At 42.0% G+C, this 19844-nt stretch overlaps 1 protein-coding gene across 2 annotated transcripts in view; it reads left to right on the forward strand.

Annotated features, from left to right (window-relative positions):
* SMYD3 (SET and MYND domain containing 3) overlaps positions 1-17782 on the forward strand; it is a 402785-nt gene extending 385003 nt beyond the window's left edge. Inside the window, exons 12-13 of one of the 2 annotated variants that reach the window (XM_082047608.1) lie at positions 6977-7085; positions 14344-17782. In XM_082047608.1, coding sequence (XP_081903734.1) covers positions 6977-7085; positions 14344-14445 — 211 coding nt within the window. In that variant the 3' untranslated portion in view covers positions 14446-17782. The remainder of the gene's footprint in view (positions 1-6976; positions 7086-14343) is intronic. The other variant, XM_082047609.1, reaches the window with a different exon arrangement.
* The last annotated feature ends 2062 nt before the right edge of the window (positions 17783-19844 follow it).

The following is a 19844-nucleotide window of genomic DNA, read 5'->3' on the forward strand; positions in this document are numbered from 1 at the left end:
ACAGTTCAAACAGACAGTGTCAGCATTTTAAGTGGATGGGTTAGATAGTTCAAGAGCCAAGATGAAAATTGCAGTTTATACCACTTCATCATTTTATTAAAGTTATCATTCAAATCTTGACAGAGCCAGCATCTGGAACAATATCCATTTTAATGTGAAATAAATTATCACTGTAAGGAATACGGCAGAATGATCAGCACACAGAAATTATTTCTGAGATGGATAGCTAACATTTCTTGAGAGTTCCATTGATTTAAGAAGTGTGACTGCTTATTTGATCACATCAGATAAAGTGCTGAAACAAATAGTAATGGAACAGTATGAGATGCAGATGTGATGAAAAAATATTTTGAGCCATAATTTCACAGACCTAAGTCCTGAACTGTTTCCAGAGGTAGTTATTTCACTGAAATAACCAGACTTTTCTTGAGTGAGGAGAGAATTTTTAAAAAAAAAAATAATATATATATATATATATATATAAATTGCAAAATACAGTAAGCTACATATAAAACTACATTAACTTGGATTGGCAGAGTCAGACAAGACGACAAGACAACATAGACACAAGAACCAGGCTCTGCATGAACCAAAAAAACATTCTAAAGCCATGATGACATCTAGGTTCAATTCTTGGTTTTCCCAGAGATTTTCTCATGTAACACTGGACAAACCATTTATTTGCTTGGGCCTCTGTGTCTTATCTGTGAAGGACAAAGGCTGTCATGCCGTGCTCTTTAGTGCTTACTATGATGAAGCTTGTACATGAATTGTGGTCATTGGTGAAAATTTCAGTATTTGGGATACGAAACATTTTGCCAATACAGCAATAATACAGATAGAAAGCACATGTAAATCAGACTGCAAAAATGTACAGCCAGGATATATTATAAGAGTATGGAGACTTCCAAGTGAACTCTGGTCAGAGGTGTTAGTTCTACACACCTCTACTGATATCAGACCCCGGCTGGCTCGGAAATTATGCAGAATTTATGCTATTTGCGTGATTAAACCAGAAGCAGAGTAAGTCGCTTAGGGGTGAATAATGCTTCAATGTAACAGATAGTCAACTTTTCCTGCTGTAGTTTGTAAGAGGTTTTCCAGTATAGAGTTTCTACTTATAATAATGATTTCTCATCACTGACAAAGGTTTTTTGTAATGTTTTAAGGGCTGTGCAATAGCAGTTACTTCCAGGAAACTCTCCATGCTTGTGCTGAGGAGCTGATCCCAAAATCCAAGTAACAGAGGTCCAATCTGGGAAAAAATAGAAAAAGATGATGCCAGCATTTAGCTGTTCACTGATACTTTGATCATTTCACTGAGACATGGTGATGGGGAGATAAAAAGGGCAACAAACATTTCAGGACAGCTGGAGTATATCAGGTCTGCCACAAGTAGGGGACTTAATCTGCTGCTCCAAAAATGACATGGCTGCTGCAGAAAGTATAAGGGAAGTTGTAGGGTACTGAACTGATTTAAACTTATCTGGTCATCCATGGCAAATAGGAAGTTGTAAAGAGAACAAAAGGAAGAGAGGGAGAAAGAGAGAGAAAGAAAAGGCAGAAAGCATAACAGGTTAACGCCATTATTATTCCAAGAAAAAACATACTATTAACATGAAAGCCAGGCCAGTACTTTTTTGAAGGCTTTCACAGCAACCCCTAAAGGTTATACAGAAGCTAGTATAGATATATTGCCCTTAGAAATTTTTCCAACTAGACTTGTAATATTTAGCATGCAAAACAGATTCACTTAGTCCAGTTTCAGTGACATGTTCCCATTTCCTCCAAAAATAACTCTGTAACCTGGTTACATCCCAGGCAAAACTCCTGCACAGGACTTGTGCTTATTAAAAAAATACTAATATTGAGCAAATTATGTAAAAAGCTGCTTAAGATTATTTTCTATAAATAGGGCATTGCTTGTTAAGCACTATTTCAGCCTCAAATTGCTGGTTTTGGAGCAGGAATTGCTAGGTGAAATTCTGTGTAGGAGACCAGACTGAACAGCTGCAGCACCTTTGAAATTAAGATCTGTGAGTTCCTAAATGAACACAGTTTGTTTACCTATCTTATGCTCTTGAGACACATGATTTCTTTGACTATTCATAAAATAACTGGTTCCTCCCTGGAAATGTTGATAGATACCAAATGTTTCATACTTTTTAGCACAGATTATAATTTGTCCTTAAATTTGTCCTAAAAATGTTTCTCACAATTCCCATATATATAGAACCCATTGATCACCTCAGCCAAGGAGTAGAAATAATATCATGGCAAGTAGATGACCAGTCTCACATCCCTGAGTAATACAGAAACAAATAATTGGACAACAAAAAAATAATTCCTCAGCTGAAGTTCATTGAATGTACTCAAATACTGGGGAGGTCAGAAATCAAGAATGAGTCAGAGAAAGAAAAGAAGGTTGAACTTATTGGGCGCTATGTTTGTGGTGAACATTTCCACCAGCTGTAGCTAGTATGTTTGTGTCATGAGGCTGATGCTGTCCCCTTTGCATTCCGCTCACCACCTTTCCTGAAGCCCAGGGGCCTCTTAATTCCTTCTCTGTTGCTGCAGCTCCTAAATCTGCTTTCTGTCTTTTATGCTGTCATATTTACTTGCACTAAAAGGTACTGCAAACCAATTTACGGTTATGTATAGCATCACTTTTTACATGTCATCATATTACAGAGCCTTGTAACATTTCCACTTTAAATCTTTATTTCAGGTTTTATAAATCCTGCCTGCTTCTAATTACATCAGTCTTGAGACAACAGTGCAAATGTTAACCCCACAGACTGATTTACAGGCAATGGTAGGCGCCTATTTATTTTAAAATATGAGGCATTAGAAAAGGCAGTAATTTTGCATAGTTTTTCGGGGTTTTCTTGTTTTGTTTTGGGTTTTGTGCTTGTTTTTTGTTTCGTTTTGTTTTGTTTTTTTAGTACTAGGCTTTAATTCACAAGAGAACACAAAAGCTCTGATTATTTACCCTGCAATGGGAGATAAGTTGAGTGGAATTAATGGAACTTCAATATAAAGAAATAGAAGAAACTGACTAAAATTTGTCATAGGGCTGTCTTTTTATGTTGTTCTTTACATCAGAAAATAAGGGATTGCTTTGAGAGATTCAGAGGTAATATATAGAATGAAGAAAAATATTTTTTTCTTTGTAAAGTATATGATCAGTGACTGCTCTGGGAGTTAATCAAGACAAAGCTTGTGGCTGAATTACAAATAGGAACTATTGATCTCACAGTGTATTAGAAGCAGCTGTTGCTTTGCAGAGTATGGGTCCTGGCTGTTGTGTTATACCCTGTTTGGATGATGGTGACGGTAGAGGACTCTAGGGGTCTGTCTTGGGACTTGGCGTGTGTAACATCTTTATCAGCGACCTGTAGGAGGCAGGAGAAGGCAAGTGACACCGACCATGGGGGACCAGTCCAAAGGCAGGAGGGCAGGCTGGAAGGATGAGCCAGCATGGATGCTGTTGGTCATAGGTGCGAACAAAGCTGTGCTGTCTTATACAAGCATAGGATGTGGTACAAAATGTACAGATCCTTCTCGGTCTCCTCCAGTTCTCTTGTCTACCGTGCAGCCTCACTTGTTAGTTCTTTTATTGTTTAATCTCTCTTTGCAAGTGGACTACTGGGCATTGACCAGTGCCAAGGGCCAGGAAACATCACTCCACAGAACTATCTTTATTTCAGCTTTCAGTATATCACTGTTCCACTTGCCATCCCTCAGGCCTTGGTAAATCTCATAAAATCCTTTTCAGATTGAAATCCTAGTCTTCCCAAGCTGCAACATGTTTTACAGCATGTATTTCTCATAGTTGTCTTAGTCTCATGTTGACAGTCTTTAGATATCAGTTCCTTGGCTGGTAAATGTCTTCCTTATTCTTAAATTTATCCACTTTGTTTTGTTCAGAGAAATGTGTGGGGATAATAAACTGGCTCACAAATACCTGATACTGCTTCTTACTTCTTTATGCCATGCCAGTTTTTTAATAATACTGAATCCTAGGGATGCCTGGAAGAAGCCAGCAGCATTTTTCCCACTTAGCCATTTCCCAGAAGAGCTGCAAGCTGCCTGGATTTCTCTAGTAAACTCACTCAATGGATGTGCTTCCACAAAAGATGTTCCAATAGTTTAATAGATTTATTCCAGAATATTATAATAAACAGTTGTTTCAGTTGTCAGTTTTAAGGCTTGCAAAATGTAACTATGTACATGCATAAGATCAGAGCATAAATCAGCTTTAAAACAGCTTTGTAAATATTTATGAGCACAAGGCTCTTTGTTTCACACTTACTCCCTCTGTGTCCTCACCTTAAATTTTCACTTCTTTTAGTTTATGGCTGGTACTCTGGGCCGAGTACCTGACATTGCTAAATTGCTGCCTGTTTTCTATGGTGTCACGTGTACTGCAATCCTAAATCTTCATTGGCTGCAGGTGAATGTACGATGTATAGAAAGAAACTTTTTTGCATGGAGAGGCAGATTCTGAATTCTGATGTACCGGTGTGAGGTTTAGCAGGCACCACGTTGCTGAACTAAAGCATGGCCTGCATTTGTCTACGTGAGCTGCCAGGCAAGGCAGGACCCAAGCTCCCCATTTGTGCTGATATTTTGGACAGGGCTGGTTATTCAGGAGGGAGTAGAAAAGGGGAGACATTAAAAAGATGGTTGAAAGGATGAAAGGTAAAGGTATGGAATGAAGAAGATGTGAAGAGGCCATGCAGGAGCAGTGGGGAAAGAATCAGAGCTGTCAGGATACAGCAGAAACAGTCTAGTGGGTGCTGCAAAGATGACTTACCATCTCATGCAAAAGTCTTTGCCTCCCTGGCTCCTTTTCTTGTGGTCATGATCCTTGTCCCAGGCATCTTGGCATTTCAGTGGCCCAGAGGAGAGGGAATGACCTCTTTAGGCTTCCCTTTGAAGCAGTCACAGGTGAGGGCAGAAGCACGCAATCAAAAAGGCATATTTTTCTGGCAATTTTTACAAAGTTGTGCATGTGCTCACTACTCCCATTTGTGGCGTGTTAGCGGTGCACTTTCTATTACTCTTCACTAATTCACACCAAAATCTCTGACCTAGTTGCATTTTCTCCCTATTTAACTAGTAGTACCGTGTTAATTGATATAATAACCAGAAACAAAATCTATAAATAAACCTACTAATAATTTTCCAGTGTTTGTTTAACCAGATCCTTAAAGTTCCTGAGTAGTCATTTTGGACTGAGATAAGTGCTATCAGTTTTCTTCTCTCTTGTCTGCTGGCTCTCCAGCCTCTTTGAACTGCAGCCCACAAGGGGTCTGAACAGGTGGTGGTTGTGGCAATTCAGGATGATTATTCCCTTTGAGAAGCTGGTTTCTGCTGCTTCGTGAGAGGCTTTGGCACATCAAGAGCTGTTGCTCCTGAGATCCTGCCAGGCAGACTTCCCATGTGTTCCTGTATGTCTTCGCTGAAACTGCGTGGGATCAGCAGAAGAGGGGTTTTTGGGTGTGAAAACATTTTCCATGATGTTTACACATCTTCATTTGAGATTTGTAAGGACAGCCAGATACACTGCCATTTAAACAATTTCTTGTATTTAATAGTATTTGCATTTTCATTACTAAAAAATAATGGAGAAAGATAAGTCACTCATTTGCATGCAAACTTATCAGAAGATTTCTATACATTGTACAAATTTACATCATTTAATGTCTTAGCATGCATTTAATCACACCCATGCAGATTTAAGTGTCTTTCTGACTGCAGTGATATCATTCATTAGCAAGTCCCCTGAAGTTTGATGATCATAAGTTTGGCATAAACAGGAAAAAAAATCTTCAAAGAGTAGATTTTGGGGAGCTTATTAGCTCTTCTTCCTGCAGTTGTGACAAATTTTGTATTTTTTTAGACACTCTTCAAGCATACCGCTGGTGTACTTGAGGAAATAAAATGCTGTTTGACCAAATAGGGTCTTTGTCTTTGGCGAGTCACACTGAAGGCACTGAAGGCTTTGACACTTTTTTTTGTATGGTTAGTCAAAAAAGACCTGAGATGTTTTGCAGGTGACTTAACCTCTAGGTGTGTCCCTTCACCTCATGTTTCCTGCTGGCCAGTTCCAGGCAAGTGACATCCATGGCTTTCTGCAGCCCCCAGGTTGCTCTTTCAGGACGCCACACTCTCCACATCCAGGACACAGGGCTGGGGTGAGAACCAGGTGCTGTGAGCCAAAGACCAGCAGGCTTTGGAAATATGGAGTGGTCACCATGAAAGCATGGGCATTTCCAGAGCATCTTGAGGGGAATTAATGATGACATTGCTCTCCGTCTACTTCCTAGAAAAAAAAAAGTGAGCGCAGTTCTGTTTTTAACTCCCATTAGATTGATGGAAAACTTCTGCTTCTGTGAAATTAAATAAGAATGGGAGTATATCCTTACACTAGTAGATACCTTGTCTAGATGCACAAGCCAAGTCTGAGATGTTTCCTTGGACATGCAGCACCAGTTCTTTCTGCAACAGAGAACAGCAAGCAAACCCTCAGAAATGGTGGCCTCAATGTTACCTACCTGCTTTACCTGCAGTCCTTCTCCTTCATCTTGGAGGATCTAGGACTGGGTTTCCTGCTGACACTTCCTCTTAAAATTATACCTCTCCAGAGACTTGAGATTGTGAATGACCTCTGTTTGCAACACTAAGTACAGTAAATTCTATTGTATTATCCAACAGTAGCAAATGAAATAATCCCACTTCCGTCACTTTCTAATAGGATAATGTTAAAGTCGTTCCTCTGAGATGAAGAGTAATAATTTGATAATTCCCCTCAGTATTTCATGCTTCTCAGTAGTGCAGCTAATTTTCTCTGAGTACCTTATTAACATTCACAATGACTTTGCAGTCCCACCCTAATAGCTCTCGGCAGAGGCAGTGACTGTGAAGGTGAGAGCTGACAGGGACACATTTTCCTCCTTTTTCTCTGCAGACTGTATTATCCTGGTTTCCATCCACTGAGAGCTGTCCAGCTGATGCGAGTGGGCAAACTGCAGTACAGTCAAGACATGTTTCCTCAAGCACTGGAAACCTTGAAACAGGTCAGTATTGAGAAATGTTTTTCCTCTGTACCCCTCCCTTGCTTTTCCCGAACCTGCCGTGTGTCCCCCTTCTGCTGGGACTGTACCTTTGGATGCTTCTCACTGCTTTTTCCATCAGTGGTGTTTCCCCAGGCTGCAGCTGGGTGTGGTGATGGGTCAGTATTGTTCAGCGCTTCAGGCACTGATTTCCTCCACTATCAGTCACTGCTAATTACAGTTTGATAGCTCAGAGATGCCTGGAAGAAAAATTACTATTAGATCTGCAGGGATAAAAATGCCTCAGTGCCTCATACTCTCCTTCTCTCCATAGTAAAGGGAATCTGGGAGCACTGAATGTACCAGAACAGAAACAGAGCTGCAGTTTCCACCCTCTCTATTCACTATCAGGGATTTGTGATTACAGATTAGAGAACTTTGCCTTTAATGCTTATACGTTACACTCAAATCAACAGGCAGTTGGTTTCGCAGCTGGTGCTTTGCGAGTTACATTTCAGCTTTAAGCCATCCCTGTTGTACCTGAGCTGAGTTTTGTATTCATTTCCTCCTACCCCGGGCTCTTATTTGTCCTGGCGTTATATTGCTTTTAGTATCATCTTAAATATATTGAAGAATGTCCTCAGGACATAGGCTCTCACTTGCTTCCCATCTCAAGCCCTCAATCACTGCTAGAGTGTTTTGCTCCCCTGGAAGATGTGCTGCCTCCAGTTCCCCTCGAAGAAGTCTTGTGCTTATTGCCTTGTATTATTGATTGTCCTGGCATCAACTTGGCCTAAAGACAGTACATGCTTTGCGTGGTTCTCCCTCTCATCTCTTGGCCCACTTTCCTGTGCCTGACACAGCCTTGTCCACAGAAAGCCACCTGGCCCAGCTACTGGCCTGTAGCTGCTGGGCAGGATCAGGCCCCAGCACTGGCACCAGTATAGTGAAAAGTGCAGAAGTTGTTTGTGTGTCCCCTTTGTTTAATGTCCATCACATGTGAAGAGCTGGTCTTGTGGCAAAGAGTTAGGGCAGCTGCTTGGGATAGAAAGGGATGGGTGTCTGCGCTGGGAGTGGAGTGAGAAGTGGTTTTCACTCCTGCCTGGATCCCCTATAAAGTTAATATCAACTATGGCTCTCTAGATAACTTAGTGGTTTGTACTTTTTGACCACCTGTTTGATTTCAACATCTGATTAATTACGCAAGCTGAATAACTGATAATTTTCACATGTTGAAATAATAAATTAGTATTTAATACAATGCCAGTCTTATTAACTCTTTGTAACTTAAATCTTCACTTGATATATTTAACTTAAATTATGGCCAATTCTGATTATTATGAAACAGATGGAAAAGTAATCAATTCTCTTTTCCATGCATCTTTCAGAAGTAAGTCATGTACCTGTCATGTGTCATTTCCCCCATATAATATTTATAATTTCCAAACATTCAGACTTTCCTTTTTAGCAGGTGGAGTGAGACCCCAGTCAGAGGAGCTTCTATTTTCGTTTATACTGCTGCAATATATCAACAGGAATACTTGGAATTGCATTTCTAATATGAATCCACATTAATTTACAGAATCATAGAATGTTAGGGATTGGAAGTGACCTCAAAAGATCATCCAGTCCAATCCCCCTGCTGGAGCAGGAACACCCAGATGAGGTTACACAGGAAGGTGTCCAGGCGGGTTTTGAATGTCTCCAGAGAAGGAGACTCCACAACCTCCCTGGGCAGCCTGTTCCAGTGTTCTGTCACCCTCACTGAGAAGAAGTTTCTTCTCAAATTTAAGTGGAACCTCTTGTGTTCCAGTTCGAACCCATTATGGTTGGTTGTCACTGAGAAGAGCCTGGCTCCATCCTCGTGACACTCACCCTTTATATATTTGTAAACATTAATGAGGTCACCCCTCAGTCTCCTCTTCTCCAAACTAAAGAGACCCAGCTCCCTCAGCCTTTCTTCATAAGGGAGGTGCTCCACTCCCTTAATCATCTTGGTTGCCCTGTGCTGGACTCTCTCCAGCAGTTCCCTGTCCTTCTTGAACTGAGGGGCCCAGAACTGGACACAATATTCCAGGTGTGGTCTCACCAGGGCAGAATAGAGGGAAAGGAGAATCTCTCTCAACCTACTAACCACCCCCTTGTAATACACCCCAGGATGCCATTGGCCTTCCTGGCCACAAGGGCACAGTGCTGGCTCATGGTCATCCTGTTGTCCACCAGGACCCCCAGGTCCCTTTCCCCTACACTGCTCTCTAAGAGGTCGTTCCCCAACCTATACTGGAACCTGGGGTTGTTCCTGAAATTAAATTAAACTGGAGTGAATTCCCGTAGAGATATATGAATGCTGTTCATCAGTGAAGGTGGAAGTTGTAATGGGGTTTTGTATGTTTTTTAGTGAAGAAGTTGCCCATTGCAAGCCAGATTGCTATTGTATTATCCTTTGAATACTGAGCAATGCCTAACACAGAAACCTCTTTTCAAGCTGTGATCTCCTCTTTCCCTGAAAAAGGAGAATAAGGTGCTGATTACCATACTATGCCATACTTCAGTGCTTCTCTAACTGTGGTCTCCAAGCCATTAGTAGTCCACAAGGCCATGGTAAGTGCTTTACAGCTGAGATGCAGAACCATTTACAAACTCAGTCCATTGTGTTTTTGCCTATTCCCTGTGCAGCCTCCCCTTTCTCACCATGTGTGAGACAGGGAGAGACTGAACTCCCACTCTCTGGGAACACAGCTGAGAGGAGGAAAAGCTTCTTGTCATCCTGTTTCTCCATGTAACTTGTGAGCACAGGACACAGCACTTCTTTGGAAGAGATCTGAAATTGATTCCCTTCATTGCTGTCCACACTGGTACAAATTAGAGCGAGATATAATTCCCAGTTTTTTGCAAGTAAAGGTTGTGATTCCTAATATAACTCAGATAATGTCCTGGAGTTATATGAGAACACAGTTTGTCCCTTTGTGATTAGATGTGTCAACAGAGCATGCCACATGCTCAGAGCAGAAACTCCATTACCTTCTCTGCTTCATTACTCTTCTTAATACGCTCTGACACTGAATAGCACCCTGTTGGATCCCTCGTCAGACTAATTTCAGTGTGGCATTAAGGAGAAGGATGTGTAAGGTGCAGAGGAATTGAGATCTGAGTGAAATTCACCTCACTTCTATAAATCCTGCTTAATCAGGCCCAGCCTCAGAGCTGCTGGGGATTGACAGCCTCTCTGCATCAGATGTGCAGCCTGTTAAGACCAGCAGACGTTCATATGCAGCTCTGCAGCCCAGCCCTTGCTACAGCTCTCTGTGTATAGCCACCTTGCTCTTAGCACCCTTTGGGTTTTGTCCTCTGCCCTGCACCCCCAAAGAAGGCTTAAATAGTGTGGAGGGCTTTATGTAACCCATTAAAATGAAATCTCCCCTAAAAGTGGACTCTGCAGAATCTAATTGCTATGTTTGGGAAATAGAAGTGTTACAAAGAGTCAATACCCCACGTCTAGAATAAAACCTGAAGGTAGCCCTTGGCTTATTGTAAAACCAACATACTTCTTAAAAATTTATATACATATATATATGAAAGATGTAATGGTGGGAGGACAAACAGAATTATAGACTGGGAAAACCTTTGTTAGCAGAAGACAAGAGCTGGAGCCTAGTCTGACAAACCTAATTTAAAGAGCTTGGAATGACTGTAAAAAGTGGCAATAACAAAAGTTGCAACAAGCTGTCTTGTGAATCAAAAAGCTTCTAGACTGGGAAGCAGCGCTCCTTTAGGAGCCCAGGACAGGACTGCATCTCTGAAGCTCACGGGACCCCCTAGCAAGTATATAGATGTGTCCTGAGGTGCAGCCGTTAGTGTAAATATTTGTTAGGTGTCATTTGTTACCTTCACAGCACTGTAATTCACTTGTTTGGTTGCCCATAACCTGATTGGAGTTGGACTCAGTTTTGGAGACCAGGACAGGTGCAGAAGGGGAAGCTTGGGCTTAGTTTCTGACCATCATCTCCTTGAAGCGAGATGTTGAGCACTGCAGTGCATTGTCTCAGCTGCTGCTCCATCCTCCGGACTGCAGTGGCAGCTGCCCACACAAATGCACTTCCCTGAGCAGGGCAGTGGTGCCCAGGCGCTGAGTGACAGCTGACGGGGACAGGGGCAGGCAAGAGGATGCACACACCTAAAACACTGACTGGCCAGTTTTCCCTGCAGACGCTGCACTTGGCTGGCTCCACAAGCTGATAGGCATGTCTGTCTTGTCTTGCAAAGGCCTGCGATAGAGACAACATTGTTCCCCTTCTTCTGTCATCCTTTGTGCGGGGACAGAAAACACAGGAATTGGGATAAAATCCCTCCCAGGTTTCACAGCAGCACTGAAGAAATCCCCTTTCTCCTGGTGTTTGCTTCAAGCACTGAATTGTTTACCAGCTGTGGTTGGTAGTAACTGTGGCAGTTTTTCCTTTTCCTATGCCTGCTTTAACAAGTGTCCCCTTCATTCAAGAGAGATGGAAAACACAGGTACTCCCTCTGAAATGCTAGCCTTTGCTTCATGCTGTTTTGGCACTTGACCATTTGCTTTCTGCTTTCCCTGCGATGGAGCAGAGCCGTCCTGCATCTGCACACAGTACCCCACAGCGGTGGTGATGGGCAACCCGCACCAGCCCCATGCAAATCAGGTGCAAATTACTCCGCTGTATTTCATTTGCATTCATGGAGCAACAGCCATATCACTAATCTAATGGGCTTTATATTCTGCAGGGAGACAGTGTGTTGCTGTCTTGCAATTACTATAGTTTCTCATAATTAGATTTATTCTTTTAGCTGAGAGGAAGACCACACAGGCCACAAGACTCTGCTCAGCCTCGACATCGCTGATTAGCTGTGCCATTTGGGAGAGCAGGGGGATGTTCAGAGAGGCTGCATGTTCCTGCTTTTGCCCAGTTTAACGATTCCTTGCTTTGGACGTGAAATTATCCCCAGTTTTGCACTGACCCATGCAAAAACAGCTGCATAACTTAATGCCAGTTTAAGCTGGGGATTACAGAAGTCATTGCTATTCTAAATTCGATGCAGCTGGTTCTGACTCGTACTGCAGCGTGTGGAACAGTACATTACATGAGAATTATTTTCTCCCCGAGGAAGTAAAAGATAAAAACTGGGTGCATTTATCTGCCATACTGAGGAAAGAAAGAATGTGGAAAGAAAATGTTGGAAGTGAGAGAGCAGTCAGCAATGGTAGCATTATCTCAAGATTAGGTGTGATATTAAGGATTTTTGCCTTTTAACAGAGGTATGTCCACATGGATATCTCTGGCTGTGCATCAGGGTTTGCAGGTTCATCACTACTAGCCTGACCTCTGCCCTGCAGGTGGGATGAAGGTCAAGGTCAGCTGCCCTAGAGCTGCGACTCAGAGTTATCCAAACACACAGCTCTTAGCAAAGGTCATTAGCAATAAATCCATCAGGTTTCTTGGCCAGGCCATGCAAGCACTGTTCACCAAGTGTGTCTGATGCATGGCCAGTTCACCTGGCCGCTTTGCTCTGGGGTGAGCCCGTCCCTGCCTGTCAGCCTGGGCACAGCTGTGTGTCACTGCACTGCAGCACGCACAGGATCCCACCTGCACTGTCCTGCTCTGCCCCAGACAGGGATTCCTGCACCATGCAAGTGCCAATCTCTCTTCATCCCACTGGTTCTGACAGCGAAGGACTGGCAGACTGGCTCATATTCTTGCTTTCTACACTACTTTTTCAATTTATTTTTTTTTATAAACTCCTGTACAGCTTAATACCTTACGCTCCACTATGCTGAACTACATCTATGATCTGTTCTTTACAACATTTCCCCAATATGTTAAATTAGGAAAAGAAGAACACTAAGAACAATACAGGTAGGCTTTTCAGAGAATATAATTATGACTCACTTGCAAACACTTGGAAAAAACATGCCCAGCTTTGTATTTCTGCTAAAATAGAAATATGCAAAAAATTTAGATTTTTGATTTTATTTCAGATTTCTTAGGCATTTCTAATGGCAATGAAAGCATTTCCATTGTTCTGTTTAAGTGAGTATTTTATCATTTAGTAGTAAAGTATTGTGGTATCTCAGAACATATTTGACTCTTTTTAGAGCTCCTTGCATACTCTGATTTGTTTTGACTTCTATTTCAACTTGTTCTTTCAATCTTTTGCTGCCTCCCTCTTCTTTTAAGAATTAGATAATTTGAAGCAAAAAATAAGCTGTGCTAGAATTTCCATATGCATGCCAGGCTTTGGAATTTTGAGGTAGGCTTTCATTCATTCCACCAAATAATATATTTATTTTTATTTTTATCTTTCCAATTTAAACGAGCCCCTTCCCCAAGATTTGTTTCCAAAAAGATCCTTCTTCTGCAATCCAAAGCTGATTTAGCTGAATTTTGTCAGGTGACTGGACCAGGAACTCATTGAAACACAGGCTGCATTTAGTTTTTGACAATTCCTCAGTTTGGGCCGAGGTAAAATCTCCGATATCTTTTCTCCATTCTTTCTTCAGAAGTGCTGAATCCATTTCTGTCTGGTACTTCTCTCCTTGCAGGAGGAATTTAACAGAAGGAAGAAGCAGAAATGTCATATGAAAAGTGATGATCTAAACAAGAGCCGGGCAAAGAGTATTTCAGACATATCTGTGGCAAGGAATCAGCAACACCACAGGCAATATCAGCAAGTGTAAATTGACCTAGCAATGAATAGGAGATGACCAACACAGACAGAAAATAATCCCTGGGGAAAGCAGCAAAGACCCATTCCCCTGCATGCCTTTTTAGAATGAAGCTATTAATGTATTCATTTGTTTGATGCTATACATAGTTTCTCCTGATACAGTTAAAGCACTTTATTCCATTGGTTAAGCATTAATCCATTTCTCTTTACAGGACTTGAGGCTACCAACATCATGAACGTCACAGTCATCTTTTAAATAATGTATCAAAACCTTGGGTGCCATAGTTGACCAATCTTTAAATGGCCTTCATGCCTCAGTGCAAAAGTATCTTCCTCTACAATTCCACACATCCATCTGTGCAACATATTCATGGGCTTTAACACCTAAGAATGATGTGTCAGTGCCTCCTCCTTTGTCAGGGACAAATCATAAAATGCTTTGGGATACTTCACTCCTATTTCTACTGTACCATGCGTTGAAGCCCCCAGCTGCCAACTGCTTGAGGACCAGGACCTCTGTCCCTGCCCCACTGCAGTGGCCAACCCCTTGCACAATGACTAATGTGTACTCTTCTGTTCTCTCCTCAAGGCCTATAATATTATGAAGGTGACACATGGGACAGATCACAGCCTGATGCAAGCCTTGATGGAGATAAAGGAACAGTGCGAGGCCATCATGAGAATACAGTGAAGAAAACCTCCAGTCTGGAAAACAAAATATTCAAGGAGAAAGGAAATCAGATGCTTTTTATTGTATTGGAAAGCCTCTTGATGATTTTGGTGTCTTTTCGTTAGGTCCTAAATGTTCAGTATCTATTAGTTTCGCTGTAGGATTGCAAATGAGTTAACATTTGGAGGAATATCTGCAGTTTTCAGAGGATTTTTTTTTTCCTACCAAACAATCTAATTGACAATACCTAATTATCAATTTACGATAGCTAATTTAATTGATAATGAGTATTGGGAAAGGCAAACAGAGTCATCATCAGTTAGGAAGTTATATAATTCCATTTATATCAGCAGTCAATTTTTTATAGCAGTTTATGCCAGCAATTAAGGACCTCGTATCAGACACATTATAAGTAGAGAGAATATATTTTTCCCCATTGCCTTGCCCTTAGGTGTCATTTCCAAAAGCCTGGTCCAGTGGTCTTTGACATCAAATAAGAGTTTCCCAATGTTCTAAATGAGATTTTCTTCCCCCCCAATATATCTGCAGAGCTCTGACCATCTTCTTCTTCCATTTCATATGTTGTAATATTGAATATTAAAATGGCTGAAAAAAAAATTTAATGAAAAGTGTATCTATGTGGAAATTGTTTACTCTGTTTTCTCCACATTTTGAGTGCTTCAAGAGTTTCTCACTTCACAACAGCTTTAAAGAGAGGTTTGGGCCTGTGAGCTCGGTGGTGTGGTTTTTAGACCTTTCGGAGCCCTTGGGGTTTGGATTTCACCTCCCCAATAGTGAAGCTCTCAGACCTACAGATGACTGCTGAACTAGGAGGTCATTGCTGGGGGACATTGGGATATCTTGGAAAGCACTGGACAAGGAGTAATGGGTTCGAACTGGAACACAAGAGGTTCCACTTAAATTTGAGAAGAAACTTCTTCTCAGAGAGGGTGACAGAACACTGGAACAGGCTGCCCAGGGAGGTTGTGGAGTCTCCTTCTCTGGAGACATTCAAAACCCACCTGGACACATTCCTGTGTAACCTCATCTAGGTGTTCCTGCTCCGGTGGGAGGATTGGACTGGATGATCTTTCAAGGTCCCTTCCAATCCCTAACATTCTGTGATTCTGTGATTTCCTTACGCTCATCACCAATAGAGTTGTTCTTGCCAGAGCTGCTGACTTCCATTTTTAACACAAAAACAAATGTTAACAAAAGCCAATGAGGAACATCAAAACCTAAATGATTTAAGGCCTTTGAAAGTATCACCTCAGGTGTGTCACTGCTTTCTAACAATTTATTGCTGCTACTCCAGCCATGACTGTTATTTCATTAATCCACGGTTGTTTTAAAGTCAGTTTTTTTTCACACCAGTAACTTGACACCATTAATTATTGTGAGAACACATTTCGAAAGAAAATGAACACTCTGGGCATAATTTACAGCCATAGCACATGAATGCCAACGCTGAGGAAGATATCTCCTTTCAAGGCATTTGTATTTGTTCCAGCATATGGAGCATTCACTTGCCCAGCAGTAATATGCAAGCAATACCCTATGAAACACAGTGCAGTTCTGGAGTACGTAGCATGGCTTGATGCCAGAGGCAAAGTCCTATCAGCCACCCAAGAAGTGCAATAATCCTCGCAGAAACTCACTGCTTGTTTGGTTCTTCTTGCTGTTATGAGAAGGAAATTATCTGGGGGAAAAGGTCAGACCTTTGCATTTATTGGGATTTCTGACAAAGTAATGGCATCACTGGTAGACAATGAGAAAATGTGAGGGGTACCAAGTCTTCAGGACCTATTTTCTGGCTTTAAAGGGGCAAATGCGCATTAGAAGTACTGTGCTTTTGCATAAAGATAATGCTTATGTTATCTCATTATTACATTTCTAATACTAAGATTTGCAAATGGAAGGGACTTCGGAATGTAAGGGAAGATGATGCATGAGTTTATGCAGCATATCCTGGGAGCCAGCCTGCCAGCTCTCACGTACATAGACACATCTGTATGTATGAACTGCAGCACCGGCTTCTGAGGCTTCTGGTACAAGGACACTACAGCTCACTCTCCAAGCACAACAGCAGGGAAGTATGGACACTAGGGGAGAGTCTGAGTTACCTGACATCAGATGGGGAAGGCCTTATTACATCACACTGAAGGATCTACCTACATTGGTATTTTCTCTCCAGCAGATGTTTAGGGAAAATGTGCAAGTGGAACAGTTCAGCGTCTGCCTGTTGGGAAACAGAGAAAGGTGCTATGTGGGCTGCAATGGCAGGAGTGCTGCCATGTGAATGGGGCTGTAGGAAATGGATCCGCAGTCCACCCAGCAATGCAAAAAACCAGACCGGCACCGGCTTGGTCTGCAGCTCAGGTTTCCAGATCAGCATCCTGAGGGCACTGCTGCATTGCCTGCCCTGCCTGGCTGCCTCCTCTGGGCTGGCCTGAGGAGATGCCTTAGTACAAGGGTGTAATTCATGCTTTATATTTGTTAATGTTGATACAAAACTTGCTTTTTTTTTCTGGATGGTTTCAGTCATTTACTGAGCAATTTGCCTTGGAGGTTCCCAAGTACTAACACTGCTGGCAGGGAGGCTGATGCTGCAGGGGAGAGTGTTGCAGGCAGATTTTTTCCTCTCCAATGTTCCCACTCCAGCTTATTTTCTGCAAAGAAGGCTGGGTGGTGACTGCCGAGAGATTCAGCTAAATGCATCATTTGAAAGTGCGGTAGCAAGGAAGCACGCCAGCTAGGAACATTAGATAAGCACTCATTTCAGATCAAGTAATCTTATTTTTTCAGCTCAGACTCAAAGTAGCTGGAGTTGTCTTCGCACAGACATTGTGTTTCAGCCTTCAAGAATAATATCTGTCAAATTTTTCAGTTGGTATCTGCTTGCTAAGATAAAGATGATAAAGTCAGAGGGAGGCAGATTGCAACATTATCTTTAATGCTGGCAGGCTTGCTACTTGCTTCCAGCAGGTCAGAGACTTTTCCAGTATCTTTTGTAAAATAATGGTAATTTGGGTTCACCGTAAGGTTTAGGGTTACTTTTGATTTGTCACTATGCCTTAAATTAATCCAGGAGCAACAACTTTAGATTGCACTTAGAGTGAGCATTGCATCATAGTATGTGTTTGGAAGAGAAACAGTACCAACCTATGGTAAAAACCATGGGGTATTACACAGTTTTGCTAAGAACAATTGATACCAGTTGAACAAAACATCTATCTTAAAAAAAAATAAATTAGTTCCCAAAACTATGCTGTTTGTTTCTTTAAGCATGGTGTAATTCTCTGTATCCATACCCTCAAGGTGTGCTGACCTGATATTGGGCCCTTGGCAAACAGAGCTTGCCGTGCATAGCAGGGGTAGTAAACAGTAGAAAATAAAGATACTCAAATGCAGTGAACCAGTGTTTTCAGCACTGTGACCTCTCTGAGTCTATCAATCTGTGTGTTGCGCCATGCATGGGTTTATGCCAGCAAAACTCTGCCGCTACTCAGCCCCTTCTCTGCTTCTCGCTGTAACCCTGTTCTCTGATGGCTAGGCTTTTTAAGCTAGCTTTTCTTAGACTTTTTATTTTTTAACATAGCGCATTTGTGAAATATAGAGGCTATTTCCCTGCAGAGCATATTCCAAATAGTGCCTGACCACTGCAAGACTCTTAATGAACAGAGTTCTGTCTTTTACAGAGGTTGTGCCAATTGTGAGGATTTTTTTTTCCCTGATTCAGAACCCATAAGATATGGAGAAAAAGGAAGAGCTTTCTTACAGTTATGGATGCAGAGTTCTGGCTTGACTTCTCCGCTGCACCAGAAACTGTGTCTGACCTTGGGCAAACCAGCCAGGGTCAGGCTGACATCCATTGCTGGGCTTTGTCACCGCAGGATGTGCAGAATGGTATGGCACCATTGTATTATATTTTCTTGTAATTACGGGCATTGCCTGAGAGCTCCTCCAAAACCGAGCTGCCACGCACAGACAGAGGGCTGTGAGCGGCTCCTGCCTGAGCCGTGCCTCCTGCCTGCAGAAAAGCATTGGTCTCCCCCACAGCACTTCAGCAAACTCTAAAGCACAGCCAAAAAAATCCAAATCAAATGCTTCTGAGCATTTCAGCCCAAAGCCACATTACAGATCCTCCTTTTTATTTTTTCTTTTGCTTCTTTTTAAATTACTAGTTTCTTTTTCCTATCAATGTACATTTTCCTATGCAAAAGTCCTTTTCCATTTCTGATTTTACAAAGTTAATCAGCCTGAAAATACATTTGAGATCACTGTTTTATAAAATGCTTCCTACAAGAACATCTAAGCATGTATTTTTTCTAAGCATAAAGAGTGCACCTTGCCTGAAAGTCTACAGTGTGCTGTTCTTGCCACTCAGCACAGTGGTTTCTGTTTATCCCCCCAATAGTGATGTGTAAGCCATGCCTGTATGACCCCCATTAGTATTTCATGGGGAAAGTTCAGCGTTTTTATTTGCTCTGCACTTGTGATCAACATGGACAAATCAATTCTAATTCCATCATTCTTTAGACTTTTTGTAGGTTTTAATAAGGACCTTAGAGATTCCTCCCCTCTGAAAAAAAGAATAATGCAGGCTTAGTAATTAGGCTTCATACAGTCACTGCTCACACAGAGAAACCTAGCAAGTTCTTTATAGTTCCCAGGAGACCAATTAACCTTCTTTTAAATATATCTCTATATAGCTACAGAGAGAGGCACGCACAGAAAGGCACATACACACAAGATTTTCAGTAGCCTCAGATGCTCCAGCTCCTTGTTAACTAAATTCTGATGGGTCTCCCAGCAAGCAGGCAGGACTGAAGCATCCTGCCCAATTCCTTTTTAACTCCAAAGATGCCTTAATGGGGACAGAGCATAACCTCTTCTTCCAGCTCACCCCAGGGCAGGAGGGAGGGGATAATCACGCAGCCTCTTCTTAAAGTTCCCCTCCATCTCCTGGGCTCTGGCAGGCAGAGCTTGCTGGTCTCCTTACCTGGAGCTAAGGAGCCTGCTCTCCCATCTCTGTTTCAGCTAAGGGCTGATCTAGTGAGACCGGAGGAAAGAGATGATGTTTTCTTCCTCTGGTCCTCCAATTTAGCAGCTCTGATTCCCAGTCACCAGAGGTTCTGAATAGGAAGGTGGCAATTTTACATACCTCTTGGAGGAAAGCTGCACTTTAAATCACAGGTGATTCCTCTTGGCAATTCCACTTGACTTTCACAGCAGAAGCCAGGAGTCTGTAATAGACAAGGGTGTCTGATGAGAAAATTAGCAGAGCTCCACTCAGGTTCTGTGCTCTGCTCTGTGCTGTACTTGCCTGTTTACTTTTAATGAAACTCCTTTTAACGATGACTTTTTAGTGTTGCCTTCCTATCGCAGTAGGTGCCAGGCATGGTGTTGATCATCCTGTG

Source organism: Streptopelia decaocto (assembly GCF_964273445.1).
Source record: "Streptopelia decaocto genome assembly, chromosome: 3".
Lineage (NCBI taxonomy): Eukaryota > Metazoa > Chordata > Aves > Columbiformes > Columbidae > Streptopelia > Streptopelia decaocto.